The sequence below is a fragment of the Thamnophis elegans genome, chromosome 10 (genome assembly GCF_009769535.1).
Source record: "Thamnophis elegans isolate rThaEle1 chromosome 10, rThaEle1.pri, whole genome shotgun sequence".
Lineage (NCBI taxonomy): Eukaryota > Metazoa > Chordata > Lepidosauria > Squamata > Colubridae > Thamnophis > Thamnophis elegans.
Genome location: NC_045550.1, coordinates 14620905 through 14640450, shown reverse-complemented (window position 1 = coordinate 14640450; position 19546 = coordinate 14620905). Strand labels below are relative to the sequence as shown.

Genomic DNA, 19546 nt, shown 5'->3' with positions numbered 1-19546 from the left:
ACTCTGTGGGATCGCACTGGACAGTGGGAGGCTACTGGCGGCAGTAGGTGGTCTCGCAGGTACCCTGGGCCTAAGCCATGGAGCGCTTTAAAGGTCATAATTAGTACCTTGAATCGCACCCGGAAGACAACCGGTAACCAGTGCAGGCTGCCTAAAAGGGGTGTAACATGGGAGCACCTAGGTGCCCCCATGATAACCCGCGCAGCCGCATTCTGGACCAGTTGAAGCCTCCGGGTGCTCTTCAAGGGCAGCCCCATGTAGAGAGTGTTACAGTAGTCCAGGCGAGGAAGGACGAGGGCATGAGTGACTGTGCACAGAGCATCCCGATCCAGGAAGGGGTGCAACTGACGTACCAGGCGAACCTGGTAAAAGGCCCCCCTGGTCACGACCGTCAGGTGTTCTTCTAGACTAAGCAGCGTATCCAGGAGGACGCCCAGATTGCGGGCCCTCTCTGAGGGGGCTAAAATTTCTCCCCCTATCATCAAAGATGGAACAAGATGCACAAATTGGGATGACGGAAACCACAACCACTCAGTCTTGGAGGGACTGAGCTTGAGCCTGTTCCTCCCCATCCAGATCCGCACAGCCTCCAGGCATCGGGACATCATGTCGAGGGCATCATTTGGGTTGTTTGAGGTAGAGATGAAAAGTTGGGTATCATGAGCATATTGATGATACCGTACCCCAAAACCACGGATGATCTCACCCAGTGGTTTCATATATATGTTGAACAGGAGGGTGAGAGAACCGACCCCTGGGGCACCCCACAAGTGACGCGCCTCGGGGTCGATCCCTGGCCTCCAGTCAACACAAACTGAGACCGATCCAACAGGTAGGAGGAGAACCACCGTAAAACAGTGCCCCACTCCCAACCCCCCGAATCTTCGCAGTAGGATACTATGGTCGATGGTATCGAAAGCTGCTGAGAGGTCTAATAGGACCAGGACAGAGGAGCAGCCCCTGTCCCGGGCCCGCCAGAGATCATCGACCAACATGACTAATGTTGTCTCCATGCTGTATCGGGCCTGAAACCTGACTGAAACGGATCCAGGTAGACGGCTTCATCCAGGGACTGGGGAAGCTGACATGCTACCACACTCTCAACAACCTTAGCTACAAAGCGAAGGTTGGAGACCGGACTATAGTTGGCTAAAGAAGCTGGGTCCAGGGAAGGCTTCTTAAGGAGGGGCCTCACCACCGTCTCCTTCAAGGCGGTGGGAAAGAACCCCTCTCTCAACGAAGCATTGGTAATTGCCTGGAGCCAGCCTCGTGTCACCTCCCGGGAAGCCGAGACTAACCAAGAGGGACACGGGTCCAACACACAAGTGGCAGCACTGAGTCTCCCCATAATCCTGTCCATGCCCTCGTGGGTCACAGGGTCAAACTCATCCCAGATGGTCTCCACAAGATTCATCCCTGTCGACTCGCCCGAATCTACCCAGTCAGAGTCCAAGCCTGTCCAGATCTGAGCGATTTTATCCTGCAGATACTGAACAAATTCTTCAGCCCTACCCTGCAAGGGGTCTTTCCCAACTCCTTGGTTAAGTAAGGAGCAGATCACCCTAAACAGGGCGGCTGGGCAGTTATCTGCAGACGTGATAAGAGCGGAAAAATGTTGCCGTTTTGCCGCTTTTATCGCCACTAAGTAGGATTTAATATGAATTCTTACTAGTGTTCAATCAGATTCTGACTGGCTGGCCCTCCAACCACTCTCTAGGTGTCTTTTCCGGCATTTCATCTCCCGGAGCTCCTTGGTAAAGGAGGGAGCTACCCGGGATCGACACCGGGTCAGAGGCCGCAAAGGCACAACACGATCCAAAGCCCCAGTGGCCGCCCTATTCCAGGCTTCCACTAGGGCTTCGGTCAAGTTGTGAGCAAGGGATTCAGGAAAAGTCCCAAGCTCCATCAGGAACCTTTCAGGGTCCATCAGGCGCCTGGGTCAGAACCATCTAGTCGGTTCCGCCTCCCTGCAGTGAGGGGTAGCAGTATGGAAGTCAAGCCTGATGACGAAATGATCCGACCATGACAAGAGTTGGATAGAAATATCCCCTAAATCTAGATCATTCATCCACTGCCCAGAGACAAAAATCAGGTCGAGCGTGTGTCCCCCATTATGGGTGGGGTCTTGAATTAACTGAGTTAGGTCCATAGCCGTCATGGAAGCCATGAACTCCCGAGCTGACTCGGATGTCTCGCCAATGGAAGGCAGATTGAAATCCCCCAGGATCATAAGCCTGGGGAAATCAACCGCCAATCCAGCTAATACATTCAGCAGCTCCGGCAGGGCCAATGAAACGTAGCAGGGAGACAGGTACGTAACAAAAAGGCCCACCTGAACTCCAAGGCCCAATTTTACAAAAAGGGACTCACACCCGACTATCTGAGGAACAGTGACCTCCTGAGGTCTGAGACTTTCCCTAATAACCACCGCCACCACCCACCCCTGCCCTGGGCTCTCGGCTGGTGAAACGCCCGGAAGCCTGATGGGCATTATTCACTAAGGGGAACACCCCCCTCATGGCCCAACCAGGACTCCATAATGCACGCCAGGTCCGCTCTACCCTCTTGTATGAGGTTGTAAATGAGGGGAGCCTTATGTACTACAGATCTAGTGGAATAGTATTACTCCAATTAACATGGAAAATATGATGAATATGGATGGATGGATGTACAAAAAGTATGGTTTTAGTTGAACTATCATCTCTAATGCAAGTGCAGGGTGCATTGTTCATGCAGAGTAGTAGACTAATTGGCTTTGATTCAGGTTTAGAATCTCCCAGGAATGTCAGCCATTGAGTGGCCTGGGATATTCTTTTGTTAGAACTGTGTGAATAAAAAAAGCTGGACTATTTACAAGATATTTGCATTTTACATTTTGCCTAATAAAAAAAACTGCTTTGAGTAATCACCATATCAAATTTGTCCTTGTGGTCTTAGAGAAAGGGAGTTGTAAGCAAGCTGTAAGAAATGTTTCTTAAATATTTTTGATGTGTAATAAATACTTCCCTTAATCTGTCATTAAATGGGTCTTTTACATGGTTACTGGGCCAATTATTTTTTTTCCTACTTTATTTTTATTTCATTTTTTAAAAAGTTAGGACACATATATATTTGAACTGAGGATTGCATATCACATTCCCATAGTATACTGGGGTAATACACCCCAAAATGGGTGGTCTGGAATAAAGAAATGTTTAGAACATAAATTGCATTTGACTCAATGAACATTGATTTACCGTATTTTTTTGGAGTATAAGACGCACATTTTTTTCTCAAAAAATCTGGGTGCGTCTTACATATCGAATCCAGCATTTTTTGCCTCCTGAAGCCACGCCCAAAATGGCCATGCATTGCCTTATGGAGGCTTTCAGAGAGCTACTGGGGGTTGGAGAAGGCATAAATGAGCAAACAACGGGGTGTTTTTTGCTCAATTTTCCCCCTCCCCCCGCCCTCAGGAGCACTCTATAAGCCTCCATAAGGCTATGCATGAAATTTTTTTTGACAAAAAACGGGCCTTTCCCCCCCCCCCCACCCCAAGGCTATTCATCCCTTTTTAAAAAAAATCTGGGCCCGTTTTAACAAAAAATGGGCCGGTTTGGGGAGGTTTGCAGAGTGCAAAAACTTTTTTTTCCTTTCAGAACGCTCTTTAACTGATTGATGAGAATCACATTGATCAAGTGCTGTGCCAGCAGAAACAAAATCTTAGGTGCTGCAGAATGTCAGTGATTTCCTTCTCCAGCACATGGATAAATACACCTGGAAACATTCATCTACCTACCTACTCTCTCTCCCTACCTACCTATCTACTGTATCTCTCTCTCTCTCTCTCTCTCCCTCCCTCCCTCCCTCTCCCTACCAACCTTACTCTCTCTCTCTCTCCCTATCTACTCTCTCTCTCCCTCTACCTACCTACCCTCTCTCTCCCTACCTATCTACTGCATTTATCTCTCTCCCCCCTCTATCTACCTATGTACCTACCTACCTACTCTCTCTCCCCCCTTACTTCTCTACTGTATATATATATATCTCCCCCTCTATTTACCAACCTATCTACTGTCTCTCTCTCTCCCTCCCTATCTACTGCATTTCTCTCTCTCTATTTCTCTCTCTCCCCCCCCTTTATCTACCTTCCTACCTAACTACTCTCTCTCTCCCTACCTACCTACTGTATTTCTCTCTCTTTCTCTCTCTCTCTATCCCTCTATCTACCTACCTATTTTTTTTAAAAAAATTGCTTCTTCAAAACCTTGGTGCGTCTTACACCCCGGTGCGTCTTATACTCCGAAAAATACAGTAGTTTATATATCAGACATAGTGTCTATTTTAACCATGGTTACTTAACAGATAACAGATTAACAGAGTTGGAAAGACCTTATAGGTCTTGATTGATTGTTCTCACTGTCAGAAAGTTCCTCCTTATTTCTAGGTTGAATCTCTCCTTGGTCAATCTTTAGTTATTTATTTATTTAGCATATGGCATCTACAGAGGTCTGAGCAATCTTTAAAAGCTATAAAGAGTAGTTTAGAAATCTTCAGGTTTCATATATCATATTAATCCATAAAGAATTTTTGTGAAGTATGATTACTAGATTGGCATTATGTATGCATCTGTAATGGTTTGTTCTACAGACAATGTATTCTTCTAAATAGATAAAAGGTTTCAGATATAATTCAGTTACATCTCCTTTTCTGAGAAAATTGTTTTAATATTCAACTTGCTGCTATATTAACTATGTCTGCATTTTTGTTTTATTCTGCAGGGAGGAATAAATCACAGATAACTCCTGTAACTGGACCCCTCCCTCCCTCCCGAGGCCATTACTACCAATTGCCATGTGAGAAATCTGTCTGAAGCAACAACAAAAAGTTGCAAGCAAGCCTCATTTGTCTCAACATCAGCTCAGCCAGATTTTTCTTTCCCTATTGGAAGGATCCTAGATATTTATTGATTATTAATTTCTTATATCTTGTAAATATTAATAAGAGCCGCAGTGGCACAGTGGTTAGAGTGCAGTACTGCAGGCTACTACTGCTGATCACCGTCTGCCAGCAGTTTGGCAGATCGAATCTCACCAGACTCAGCCTTCCAAGGTGGGTAAAATGAGGACCCAGATTGTTGGGGGCAACATGCTGACTCTGTAAATTGCTTAGAGAGGGCTGTAAAGCACTGTGGAGCGGTTTATAAGTCTAAGTCCTATTGCTATTGCTAATTGGTGGCAGAAGTTTAAACTGAATTTCTATCCATCTGTCAACTTTACAAGGACCTCAGATAGGCAGAGGCTGTTTAATAATATTAAAGGTATTGTTGCAGGATGTAAACTGTTCCAAGAGCAGGAGTCTTCAACTTACAATTGAGCCTAACCTTAATGTGGATAAGTGAGAAATTTGTTAAGTGAATTTTGCCCCATTTTACAACTTTTCTTGCCATGTTTGTTAAGTGAATTCCTGCAGTTCTTAAATTAGTAACACAGTTCTTAAGTGAACCTGGTTTCCTCATTGACTTTGCTTGTCAGAAGGTCACTAAAGGGGATCCCATGACTTCAGGGCACTTCAACTGCCTTAAACGTGAATTGGTTGTCAAGCATGTGAATGTAAATCACTTGACCATGGGGATGCTGCAACAGTCATTAAGTGTGAAAAATAGTCATAAGTCACTTTGTTCAATGCCATTTAAACTTTGGTCACTAAGCAAACTGTTGTAAGTGAAGGACTAGCAGTAAAGCTGCCTTTTGCAATTGATTGGTGCGGAGTTCGTCAAGTGGTGCTCCAGTTGTTTTTTGATTGCATCCAAGGTGCCTATTACGACTATATCTGCTTTCTTACACCAAAATAATTCTACTTCTATTTGGAGGCCTTCTTGTGATGTTATCCAGTTCTTTCTCTTCTATTCTACTGTCTCCAAGGCACTGCAACGTCCACTATTGAGCCATTTTTGTCTTTATTACAGTTACTATTATTATGCTTAAAAGCTGTTTTGAAAGCATAGCTTCTTTGAAATCTGAGATATTAATAATTGTACTAATTGAATAAAGAATTCTTCTTGCTAAGAAGATCATCTAGAAACTTAATGTATTGGGCCTTGAGTTCTATGAATAATCACACCAGATATGTATAAAGGCACTGCTTAGGTATATTAATGCCACCTTACTTATTGAAGTGTAATGATATGTGGGGATGATAGGAGAGAGAGAAACAGATGGGAAAAGCAGCATGCCAAAAGTGTCCCAGCCTGCAGAAGAAGGGAACAGCATGGGAAATGTTTCAAAAAGGATACTCCTTAATTTTCCAGAGAACGAATTTTACTGCTCATAGTTAGCATAACTATAAAGCTTCTGGATGATAACAATCTTGAAGTTGAGCTGCTGTTTCTTTCTAAAAAGCTATGAGGACAAATATGGGCTTTGCCGGCATTCATTCAAGATCATCTTTTCCCATTCTGTTATTTTCAGATCTGTTGGACCTCATAACCCTCAGAATTCCCAGCCAGAAAAGTCAAAGACCTACCGGCTAGAAATTCTACAAAGAGCTATTTCCAAACAGCTGGAGGGTACTGGACTTGGGGAAACTATCCTAGATTCTGGCCAATAAATTAGTTACATTTTTTGATGGAAACAAAAACATATGTTTCAAAGAGTGAGAGGCCAACAAAAACTCAGGCAAGCATGGGAATAATATTTAATGACAAAATCCAAGCATTTGGCCAAATATCTGCATGGAAGTCTCTCCTAGCTCTTAAAAGTGTATTTGCCATGAAGAATTTCAACCAGCAGAATTGTACCAGCAATTTGCAAAAAACAAAACAAAAAAAAACCTTCATAAACCCAATGAAATTAGTTTGCTTTATCTATATTGCATTAAAGAACTTGTATGAAATAGACAATTAATTGGGGTAAATGGGTGTTGGATCAAAAACATATTCTTGTTAAGCAGTCTTTCAAATTTTGCACATTTTGTTTCATTGACATGAGTAATATGATTGGGTAACAAAAGGAGAAAATATTATCCTAAAGCAAATTATTCATGACTTCTTATTACCCATCTCACAGTGATTTTAGCTACAGGTCAGAAAAAGCATATTATTTGTTCTTTGATTTATACAGTCATCAGAGCATGTCTGCCATAAAAGGTAAAAGAGAACACTGGAGAGAAAGAACATCTGGAACAACAGTGTAACCTAACACAGCATCAAAGAAGGAAAGGGGGGGAAAAGAATTGATATAGAAGTATAGAAATTGAAATGTTCCCCTATGCACATTTATAATGAACATTCACATTAGAATTTATTTATTTATTTATTTATTAGAATTATTAGAATTCCAGGAACCTTAATACAGGTTTATTGTAAATGACATTTTGTAAAAACAATAACTGTGCATTAATAATTGTATTATGTGTCTAATTGTGAATTATTCAGTTAGCAATGGCTTAGTGGGTAAGTTTAATCTATTTTAGCAAACGAACTGCAATTGTCATATCAAACTCTACAATAGTCTAAGCACTAGCAGTGTGAGTATCACTTGAAAAGTTTTCATCTAATTTACATTTATTTTAAAAAGCATACAGAAATCTCTTATTTAACAGTGGAGTGCAGATTTTCATCTAAAATAATATAAAATATATGGTTCTGCCACTCCTCCTACCTTTCCACTGTGTTGTTATATTATTCTTTGTGCACATTAAAGGAAAAAAACAATCAAAACAAAATAAAGTCTACATACAAGGAAAGATTGTCCTTGAAGAGCACCAGGAAGTACAGCTGGTGCAGAATGCAACTGCATGGACAGGTATGTGTACCCCTAGAACAGGGATAGCTAAACTTTTTCTCATTGTGTGGCAAAAGCACAGGCGCACACCCATAATGCAATGCGCAAGTGATCACCCATGCATCCTGCAACCCATGCATGTGTGCACGACCCCCCTGTATGTGCCCCACCCACCGTGCATGCATGCACAACCCCCAGGCTCCTCCTCCCTCCACACATGCATGCATGGGCACCCCACACACCCCTTGCCCCCACGCATGCGTGCATGACTCCCACATGCACCCCACCCCTACATGAACATGCTCACACAACCCACACCCACCCCCTGTGCATGCCCATGTATCTCCCACGTGCGTCCTGCCCTCCAGGCATGAGCGGCAGAGATTCAAAAACCAGCTGGCTAGCAGGAGACACGCACATGCGCGGTGGAGCCGAGCTAGAGCAACTGCTCACATGCCTGCAGAGAGGGCTCTGCATGCCACCTGTGGCACATGTGCCATAGGTTTGCCATCACGGGCCTAGAATTTTACATCTGTGTTGTGTTGTGGTTGCTTTTTTGCTTTTTGGTGCAATTCAAAGTGCTCATTTTGACCTTTAAAGCCTTGCATGGCAAGAGACCAGATTATCTGTGAGATCACCTCTTCTTGATCACATCTACATCAGGTCAAGCAGAAGGTATATGCTGTGGGTTCTGGCTTCTTAGAAGCTCCATCTTGCAGGACCAATGCGTTTTTGGCTGTAGCTCCTACTCTCCAGAACATCATTTCCCTGAGGTAAGGTTGTCCCCATTCTTGCAGACCTTCCAGAAAGAGTGGTTCTTCCATCAATTTTGGTGATCCCATGGTGACCCTTATCCTCACTTAGTATATAGGCATGTTTTGGGGAATAAATGTACGGTATTCTGGCACAGGATATATATTATCCTTAAATATTCTAACACAGGATGTACATTACTATGGATACAAAGAGCCCTAGAGATGCAGTGGTTAGAACGTAGTATTGCAGTCTAACTCTGCCCATAGCCAGGAGTTCAATCCTGACTGGCTCAAGGTTAACTCAGCCTTCCATCCTTCCAAGGATGACTGCTGGGAGCAAAGTGGTGATGACACTGTAAACTGCTCAGAGAGCGATGTAAAAGCACTATGGAGCAATATATAAGCCTAAGTGTTATTGCTATATTTACCAACAAAGGTGGTGCTGGAAAGAAATACACCTAGTATCAATATAACAAACTGTTCATTGTCTGGGTTATGCAGAAGTAAAATGGAAATCTTAATTTCCAATGGCAAGATATTAATTTTAGTGGAAATGCAATATTTGAAGCTCACTTTCTGCATATTAAAAATGTCTATAATTTAATAATATGTAAAATATAAGAATAACCAGAAAGATCCTAGAAGAAAGCAATGGAACATAGATTTATGGAGTTACCCAAAGGCAATGTAAGACAGAAAATGATATTGGTAAGGAAGACACAGCTAATTATTACAGGATTGAAATACCTGTCCCTCACAGCCTGTTACCAGGTATCCTAAACTACCTGCAGTCTTGAGGAAGAGGATGCAGATTAAAATATTATTAGAACAATAGGCAGAGCTGGGAGAGGGAGTTAAGCATGTCATTAACTTAGAGTCCTGATCACTCTAAGTTTACTAGATTCTTATGCATAGGCTTGAATAAATCTTTTATGCTGCAATTCAGCAGATGGTTCTGGTCTTTTACACCTTAAATTAGCTTTTGTATGCCAATGGCTCTGACAATAAAACTTAAACCAAAAAATGATTGATGAAGAAATCTCCTATTGCACTAAACCTCTTTATTCGAAGACATCACTCTCAGAGTAAATGTAATTTATTTATTTCTGGTGCTATTGCATTATATTTTAGTTCATATAAACCAGAAAATCTCCTATCCTGGGCATGGAGGGCTTCTTCTAAATTTTTCTTTCAATCTTAGAAAATAAGGTTCCTGGAGAATTCCTCATTTTAAAAAGGACATTTTGGGGGATAATATATCTTCAAACTTCTAACATTTTTTCAAACACTTCAAAATCCTATTATATAACTGGAAAGTGAAAGTGAGATAACAAAAATATAGCCCTTAATACTGAGCAGAAAAATGGCATATGAGAAAAATACCAACTGTGTGAAAACATTTCATTTCAAAATAACTTCCTGAATGCACTGTTTTATAATTCAGTCAGGGAGGAAATTATGAAAGTGGGCTGTACGTGATACACAGTTGAACAGACTTCACTTATGATCTGCATTTTGGACTATTTTATAAAACTGTCTGCTTGACAAACTGGGTTTTCTTTTGTTTACCAGATGCAAGTAGTAAGATATCCTGACATCCATGGATCAAATGCACATACCTATATAATATCTCCCCCAGCACTTTTCAACTACAATTTGCAATATCAGACTCAACCAACACAGCAATAGAAAACAGAACAGAGCAGACTTTATCATAAAGTCACTTCGAGATACCATTTTTAAGTTCACTTAAATGTTCCTGTTATGATTGAGTAACTGATTTGTGAGTCATTACCCAAAGAAAAAATTATTTTATCAAATTTTGAGTAAATTATCCAGCTTTGGGGAGTACAGCTTTATCCCACCTAGGTGGCTCCTTCCTTTCTCTTTCTTTTTATTTACTAGGCTGCTAAAGAAAAGGTATACTCATTTTATGGCAACAGAAAATGAGTCCAATTGTCTTTTAACTTATATCAGTTCTTCATTTCCATTTGGGTGGACTGACCATCAACTCATAGCATGGGGGAGGAGAGAATGAGCCATTTTCCACTGTATGTGTGATGTGTTATAAACCTATGTATTATAAATGTCAAAACAACTAGACACAAGTACAGTTTATTCCCCATGCCATCATTCTGCTAAACAACTAATTCCCACAGCACTGTATGTTCAGGGGTGTCAAACTGGCAGCGCAGACCCCAGCTACCCCAGCTCTATGAATGGGAAAAATGTCACAAAACTTCATGTAATAGCAACATGATGGGGAGAGTTTGACACCCGTGCTCTAGGATGTCAAACCATATAGTATGACTATATTGCTACTATTCTTTGCATTTTTCCTATTACCTATTCCTTTAGAATCTGACTATAACTTTGTTGTTTGCATGAGTTATGTTGATTGCTTTTACTTAATATCCTATTATGACTTACGTTGATTGCTTTTATTTAGTATCCTATGACTATCACTGAGTGTTGTACCTTATGATTGTATTTTATGATCATGATTTATCACTTGTTACTTGCATGTATACTGACAGCTTGTACACTGGAGACAAATTCCTTGGGTATCCAATCACGCATGGCCAATAAAGAATTCTGTTCTGTTCTGTTCTGTTCTGTTCTGTTCTGTTCTGCTCTGCTCTGCTCTGCTCTGCTCTGCTCTATTCCAATGCAGTGAGGTTAGCACAGGAAATAAACACATTACCTTCACAGGCAGTAGTGAGCCAGCAAGTTCTCTTTTTTGGCAATTATTTCAACACAATAAAAGAAGATGCTATTTGGCATTCCATATCCCCTCCCCCTCAAACATACTTCAAAAATCTACTTACATGTCATATCAGTATTAGCCAATCTATATGCCTGGCATGTATGTTAGATTACAACTCTGCAATTTTCATTTAGGAGGGGGAAGATTGTGGTAATCTAACATTTAAAGCTAGGACTCCAAGATTGTATGCTATTCTCAGTTTCCACTAAAGGAAGTGTGCAGGTTATGCAGGCACAATTTGCAATCTGCAACAGGAATCATCATGCAGCAAAATTTTTGCTATGCCGAATTAACCATGAATTCAACTGTTCTTATTTTCTTTCGGTCATCTAAGAAATGCTCAGCGTTTTTCATGAAGTATACGAACAAAAGATTGTGCTACTTTGAAGGACTAGGAGACACACCTTATCATTTATACACATAGTCAGAAACTAGTGACTTTGTGCTGTTACTGATGCGCTTTTTGCTTACAAAAGTAGCAAGGAAGTACTGCTTTTTAAAACAAACTTTTTTAATAGATATCAATCCTTTGGAAAAGAAACACTAAATCAGACATTCACCATTTTCCATGCTTCCTTGATATTCTTCAAAATGTATTTACTGATAGAGAGCCAACAGTATTTCAGAAATAAAGGGGTGCAGATTCCAGTTCACCTTCAATTAGAGACATTCGCTGGGTGATTTGCAATAGTCACCTACTGTTTAGAACTCTTCGTACATTCTTTGTACACTGAAACACTTTTCCATAACTTATGTCTCTGTGTTTTTAAAGCAACAGCTATTCTGAAATAAGGCTGCCTTACCAAACTATGCAAATTATAGAACACAATTGGGCAGTAGCAAGGAATTAGTTTTTTGTAACTATTGGCAGTTATCAAGGGTTCTCCAATTTTTTCCAGCCTACTTTTGGAACCCTACCTAAAGGCTACCACATCTGACAACTGGGGCCCCCAGAAATTGTACTTACTACTTTCATGGAAAAACAAAAAGGATGAAAATTAAATTATTTTAGCTATTGGATCAAGCTTTGAAACTGTTTTCAAAGTAGGTTTAGTCTCTTGAATCCAAGATTATTAAGGTGTTATGTATTTATAAATGATGTCCTGTAAAAATAGGGTGCCCTGAAAACAATGAAGGACCAGCTCACAGTGCTTTTGACAGCAAAAACAAAGTTTCTGAAGGCTGCGACATTGAGCTGGCCATGTCCACCCTGGCCATACCCACCTGACCCCCCCCCAAGGTTAAACACAACTCTGATGTGGCTGTCAATGAAATTGAGTTTGACACCCTTGCTCTAATACATAAGAATAAAATAATAAATAAAATAAATAAAAGGAAATTGATTGGACATCTAGAATAGGGCTCAAAGAACAGGAGAAAAGCATCCTCTCTCACAAAATGTTATAAGGCTTTGTTATGAGGCAATGTTTCTAGGTTTCAACAACTTTACGCATTCTGGTTGGGAAATTCTTAAAATTGCCAAGGCTGGAAAACATCATTGCATGGTTTAGGCTGATTAAAGATCAAAGCAGACCCTGAGATGCCCAGTTGTCTTTGAAACAGGTTTTCCTAGAAAGAGTGGAGGAAAAAAGGAGAAACAGATGAGAACAGAGTAATCTTGCCTTGAAATCGATTCTGTTGCCCACAATTGATGATGATGATGATGATGTCATTTATGTTGCCATGTTCCTATTATTGCCAAACATTATTTTGACTGGAATGATGAACAATTATTCACAGATGCAAATTTAGTATATTTACAGTTCAATTCACTTCATCAAGCCTACAGTTTTTCTATGGTCTATGATCATTCCAAACTAAGTGCATAAAAGGTCAGTTTGCATAATATATTCTGGATACTTGAAATTAATCATCCAGTTTCCTCCTTAAGTTAAAGCACACTCTTTCTTCCTTTCTTGTCTCACATGCTTTCGAGATTCCAGGCATTCCTACTGTCTCCCCTTCTCCACCAAAGCATTTTTAGTCTTTCAATATACCGTATTTATTTTGCATGACTAGAATTTACATATTCCCAAAAGTGTTTATTCCAGTGAAAATATTGCTCTTTCCTAGCAGTTGGTCCAGGGAGACTTGGTTTAACTCTCTACTTACCTTGTTCCCCTTAACTCACATGTACTTATTTTCAACCATATAACATTTTTAAACAAAATAATCAAGGACACAAAAATCTCTAGGCACCTAAAATTTTGAAGTCCTGCAATTCATCCCTAGTATTATATTGATATATAATCAATATATGTATATATATCAAGCAATATTCTACAGTGAAAACAGGGAATTCTAATAAGGAAGATAGGTAAGCAATAGAAAGTGTAAAACAATACACAGATTTAAATAAGATGCAACAACATCCCGTTCCCAGGTAACAGAATAAAATCCACAAGAAGCAAATGGTTTTAATATTCCTGGACGCTAGAAGTGATGCTCATGTTCTTAGATTTTCTAGTCTTGATATCCTGAACAGATAATCCTTTAAAACATGAATCTGTGGCCTTCAGAATCTGTTTGAATTACAAGTTTCATTATCCCTCTCATGCTGGCTAAGCAATTGAAAGTGTGGTCCAGCAATATATTGAAGACACACATCCTACCTAGAGTTTGCCTAGTTAATAATCATCATTTTGTTTGTATCACATAATTGGCTATAAGCTACTTCATTTATTTATTATAGACACAGAATTCAACACTGTATAGCAAGCAATAATTTTCCTCGACATAGGTTCACAAAGCGTCTATATACTGTGATTAATTGTTCATTCACTTCACCCGAATATTTCTATCTAGCAAGTAAAACCTGCAATATTTCTCCATATAGAAAAGGTGTTGTTCGCAGCTAATAATTTAGTATTCAGCACTTCCAGCTGTATATAACAACTGGGTTGGTTTCTGTTTGGCAGATATTGTCTCTTAATAGATAGCACTGTCAGTTTTGATAATAACCACCTGCAGTTTAGCCAGTCCATTCTATCCTTTGCCCTGAAAAAGGTAATGAGTGCCATTAATTTTAATTGTTCTAATTATATATTTAGGATACAAGTTTCTACATGCAAATCCTTGCAGGCAGCATCTTATGTTCAGCCCATTTCTTCACAAAAAGACTGGGTCCTATTGAAGCAAGTCAGTACATTTCCTATATTCACATGTTTAGCCAAATATTGAAAAGTTCTTTTGAATGATGGTAGAATTAACATACTGTTGCAATAATTTCTCTCTCTTGCTAGCCATTCTTTCTGAAAAATACATTTTTAACTGACAAAATCATTGTGATATCTCAAACCAGGTGGCATACTGAAAAGGCCCTGTTTCATTATTTAAAATATTGGGGTTGTAAATTTTAACGCGGGGGCTCAGTGACTAAGATGCTGAGCTTGTAGATTAGAAAGGTTGGCGGTTCGAATCTCTAGCGCTGCATAATGGAGTGGGCTCCCTTTATTTGTCCAGCTTCTGCCAACCTAGCAGTTTGAAAGCATGTAAAAATGCAAGTAGAAAAATAGGAACCACCTTTGGTGGGAAGGTTAAAGCATTCCGTGCGCCTTTGGCGTTTAGTCATGCCGGCCACATGACCACGTATATGTCTTTGGACAGTGCTGGCTCTTTGGCTTTGAAATAGAGGTGAGCACCGCCCCCTAGAGTCAAGAACGACTAGCACATATGCGCGAGGGGAACCTTTACCTTTACCTTTACTTACATTTTAACAGTGTTAAGAGCAAGAAACATTTGTGCATTCAAATGTGAGACTTGTCACAAGAGTGGCATATCAATGACAATATCTCATTGCACACCCAAGAAGTAGTAAGCCTATTTAGCATTGCTCAAATATTATGTAATACTTGATCAAGTATTCCTGTTTTCAGCTATCGATAAACTCAGGACACCTCTCAGATTGCCACAGAAATGTTCTGAAAAGCAGCATAGTTTTGAAATGATAATAGCAGATGAATATTGAAACCAATGTTTTCATCAGAATGGGCCAACCAGAAACTTGTGAGAGAATTCAACCTCAAAGCACAGGTAATTCTGAGAAAATTAAAGGGAGAATTCTAATGAAACCACAGGAACCATTCTAAATCCACTCTGTGCACCAGTAGAATTACATCAGCTTCCAAACAGTTAAAAATTATGTCCTCATTTGAGTTCATAGCATGCCCCATCCTGATTGGGCAAGGCTGCATAACGATACATTAAGACACAAACCTTTTTTTAAAAATCACTACAATCTAATTAAAATAGCTATACAGCAAAATAGCAGCTAAGATGTCCAGCTATCCCTGCATTGTTACCTCTCTGTAAACAAGTCCAAAAAAACAGTTTGCTTGTGACAGTATCGAAAATTATCAGGCAATTTTGTAGTAATTATTGTGTTTTTAAAAATTAAATTTGTAAATAAATTAAATTCACTTATTTATTAAGGCAGATATGACAGAACATAAATTAATATTGCAATCCTATGTACTCACAAGATAGAGTTTGCATATTTATGAATAAATGAATGAACGAACGAATGAACAAAAACTCTCAGAAACTGGTAAGATTTCTAGCAAAAGAATGTGAACCTTTTAGAACATTGCCATAAAATAGCATTTTAAAAAGGTTGCAGCATGATTCTCACAACTTCTCTTTCTTAAAATATTAAAATACTAAGCAACTTATTGAATAGAAAAAGGGCTAAGGACCAAATTCCAGGTTGAGGATCAATTCCATTTTTAAGGGATGATAAAAGCGGCAAGAAAGCAAAGAAAGCCAGAGTGGTGGATTATTTAATTAATAAATAAAATGCACCATTTTGTGTTGGCACAGTCAGCAGGATGCTTCCAAGAAATCCAAAAACTAGCCAGGAAGTCATCACACATCAGAGGAGAAAGAAGATCTGTTACTGAGGAATTTATACGAATGAGAAGAAAAAAGTGCTTTCCATTTTGTCAGGCGCTGCATTTCCCTGCCCAGGGAAAGCAAAGATTCTGTTTCAAAGCAGAAGGTTAATGCCATCCTTAAGACCTCCAGCTGCACGAGTCTTATAATATTGACGTTTACAGAAAGGCAAAAGGATTTTCCCACGCACCCCGCTTTGACATTTGAGATTTGCCTCTCTCTCAAGCACCGCGATGGCTCCCTACCACTGCTTGCCTTCTCCAGAAGAAGCCAACAAAACTTCTCATCTACAGCTAGCAACCTGCAGAAAACTGTCTTCTGAGACTATGTGCAATGTAATCCATTGTAATATGGCCACAGTGCAGGGGTGGATTACTGCCAATTTCACTACCGGTTCGCAACCCGCGCGCATGCATGCATTGTTCAATGTAAATTGTTCTTTGTGCATGCACATAACAATTTAAAGTGAACTGCACATGTGCAGTAACTAAAAACCAAAATGGCGGTGATATCAGCGGCAGTGAAGGAACCAGTTTGAGGACATGGCAGGCCTGGGTCACTGCCAGTTCTGTGACCCAGGCCTGAATTTCATTACCGGTTTGGCCAAACCGGACCGAACCAGAAGCAACCCACCTCTGCCAGGTGGCTAATCTCAATACATCCTTTGGGAGATAGCCTTGAAGTGACTAACTTGGGGAGAGCAATCTACTCAGGACAGGTGTATATATGAATGAAGCAACAATTCCAGAGTAAGAAGGTGACAGCTGGACCACAATCTCTTTTAATCCACAGCCTGTAAGGGCAGCCTCAACTGGTAACGTTCTGCAACATTGGAAACTACAGGTAGTCCTCGACTTACAACCATTTGTTTGGAAACAGTCCAAACAGTTTCAACGACACTGAAAAACGGTGACTTACTCTGATACTTACAGCATGCAAATGAGGGGTAATTGAGAAGAGGATTGCATCATAATCCCACAGTACTTGCAAGAACTAGTTTCAGAATGTGAGAGATTTTCTTGAACAATTATATGTTCGGATTCCACCTAAATTGCTCCTTGGATGGGCTGATTATTTGCCTTGGAAGCAGAAACACAGAAGAGCAGTCTAAGATTAGAGGGCTGAAGATAATTTGCTTCTCATGTTAGAGTTATAAATACAGAGAGCCAGATTTTCAGGTCCTAATATGTACTGGCATTGCCAGATCACCCTGAAAACTGGTCCTACAACCTACATGTTAAGTAAGCGGGCAGGTGTGTGTTTGTATAGGTATGTATATGTATATATGTTCAAGCGCAAGGCTGAATGCTGGAAAAGTGCATTTTTAGCATATTTCAACTGACATCAAAATAATCTTGCAAGGTTCTTCTTTCCAGTGAAGAAAGTTTCACTGACAACTTTCCCACCCACCCTCCGCTGTATCCTTTTTTCTTTTTTTTTTGGCAAAATACCAAACAATAGATTGCATTTTGTTAAGTTTAATTTTGGAAAAAATAGTGTGCAATATATAGAGGTAGAGAACCTATTTAAGCCAAAGGACTTTAGGCAAGGCTGGTGGCAGGGTGCCAATAGTGGGTGTGGCTGCTATAGTGGGCAAGGACATCCCAGTGGGCTAGAAGTTAAGATACTTTTTTACTGGCACACATTCACTTTCATTCAAGATCACACACCATTCTCTCTCTCTCCCTCCCTCCCTCCCTCCCTCCCCCCCCCTCTCTCTCTCTCTCTCTCACACACACACACACACACACACACACAGGACCCCAATATCCAGGATTTGCTTTATTACATGCCAGTACTTGTTTATTTAATAAAGGAATATAGCCACCATCTTACAGGCATAACCCCAGTTGCCTAAAGTAAAAGTAAAACAAAACAACCCTAATTGCAAATAACATACTTATTAGCACAAAATAACATAGCACCTTCCTGTTTACAGCATCACCAATCATTATTTGATTAGTAAATATCAGCTCCTGAGCTCATTTTCCTCACCACCAGGAGTTCAAGCAGATCCCCTTTTAGAAACTAAGCTCCAAATATCGCTTCCTTAAATACTATTTAAGCTCTTCAAAACAATTCCTTCTATTCTGTTCAAACTATTCCTTAAATAGTTTGAACAGGAGAAATCGCCGCCGCGAAACTAGTAGCCACAAAACCAGTAGCCAGCTACGCCTTCCAGCCCCAAATGCCCAGCATAATCGCGCGGGGGTTGCAGACGAAACCCAGAAAGTTCCCAAATTCTTTTTCGTATGTCATGAAGTAGCTGTAGCGGAGTCTTTGATCTTTCTCTCTCTCCCTCCCACTTTTCTCTCTCCCTTCCCCACTCTCGCCCATCTCCTCTTTATTTCTCTCTCCTCCTCTCCCTCCTTCCCTCTCTCCTTTCTCTCTCTCTCTCTCTCCCCCCTCCCTTCCCCCCTCTCACCCCCCGTCTTCCTCTGTCTCATACACACACCCTCGGTTGGGACACACGGTTTGCAAGTCTCGTCCGCTTCCTGGCGGTCCAGCTGGCGGCCCTTTCGGGTTCAGTTCTCAGGTGCTCTGGGTGGGCCAGGTGAGTCATTGCGAAGAGCAGAGGCGCGCACCCTCCCATCCCCACCTCTGCCTTCCTTTCAAGGTTTATTATTTCAAGCACTTTATTGCTTCTTAGTCTGCGACCACCACCCCCGCCTTTAAAACCGTCCCGTTATGAAATCCCCCCCCCCCCGCTTCCCAGGCGTCTAAATACAGATTCCTCCCTTCCTGGGACCAGTTCTGGAAGCGAGACCGCGCATAATCTCGCTTGCCAGCCGGACACCCCGCAACGCGACACCCTGCACACGGATCAATTCTTTCGCCACTATCCACGCACGAATCCACCCACGTCGCCGCTTGTCCAAATCTCAGCTTTCAAGAAACCTTCGCCTGCTCCCCGAAACCGCTAAGAAGCGGGGATGATTAGACTCGGGGGTCCAGGCCAGAAGCAGCGCTACGTGGGGTTCCCAGGAAACATTTCACCGAAGGCAGAACACCCACGGTTGGGAAAACAAGCAGCCTCCCTGGGAAGAGCCGAGCCTTCCAGACCTTTCCCACGCTCGGGAGAAAAGCAAGAGAGGCGCACTTCCCCTTACCTTTGTATTTATCCATCCTGGGTTTTTTGCCTTTTAATTGGCGCTAGGCGGGATGGAGAGATCTTTTCTAGAGTAGAGGGTCCGGATTTCTCCCACGCTCTCCAAACCTCCGGACGGACCTCTCCCCGTGGGGCGCGCCTCTTTTCGCCCTGCTTGCGAATTCTTTGCCTTAACTCTCGGGTAAAACCTTCTCGGACTGCCTTGCCGCTTCCTAGCTCCGCCCTCCCTATGAGGTCAGAATCGTCGGACTTTACAGGGACC

The 19546-nt window shown here is 41.2% G+C and overlaps 1 protein-coding gene across 1 annotated transcript in view; it reads right to left on the bottom strand.

The window, feature by feature from the left end:
• The window catches only part of AFAP1L2 (actin filament associated protein 1 like 2), a 97752-nt gene extending 78287 nt beyond the window's left edge, over positions 1 to 19465 (bottom strand). Inside the window, exon 1 of the mRNA XM_032225872.1 lies at positions 19286 to 19465. Coding sequence (XP_032081763.1) covers positions 19286 to 19301 — 16 coding nt within the window. The 5' untranslated portion in view covers positions 19302 to 19465. The remainder of the gene's footprint in view (positions 1 to 19285) is intronic.
• Between the last annotated feature and the right edge of the window lie 81 nt (positions 19466 to 19546).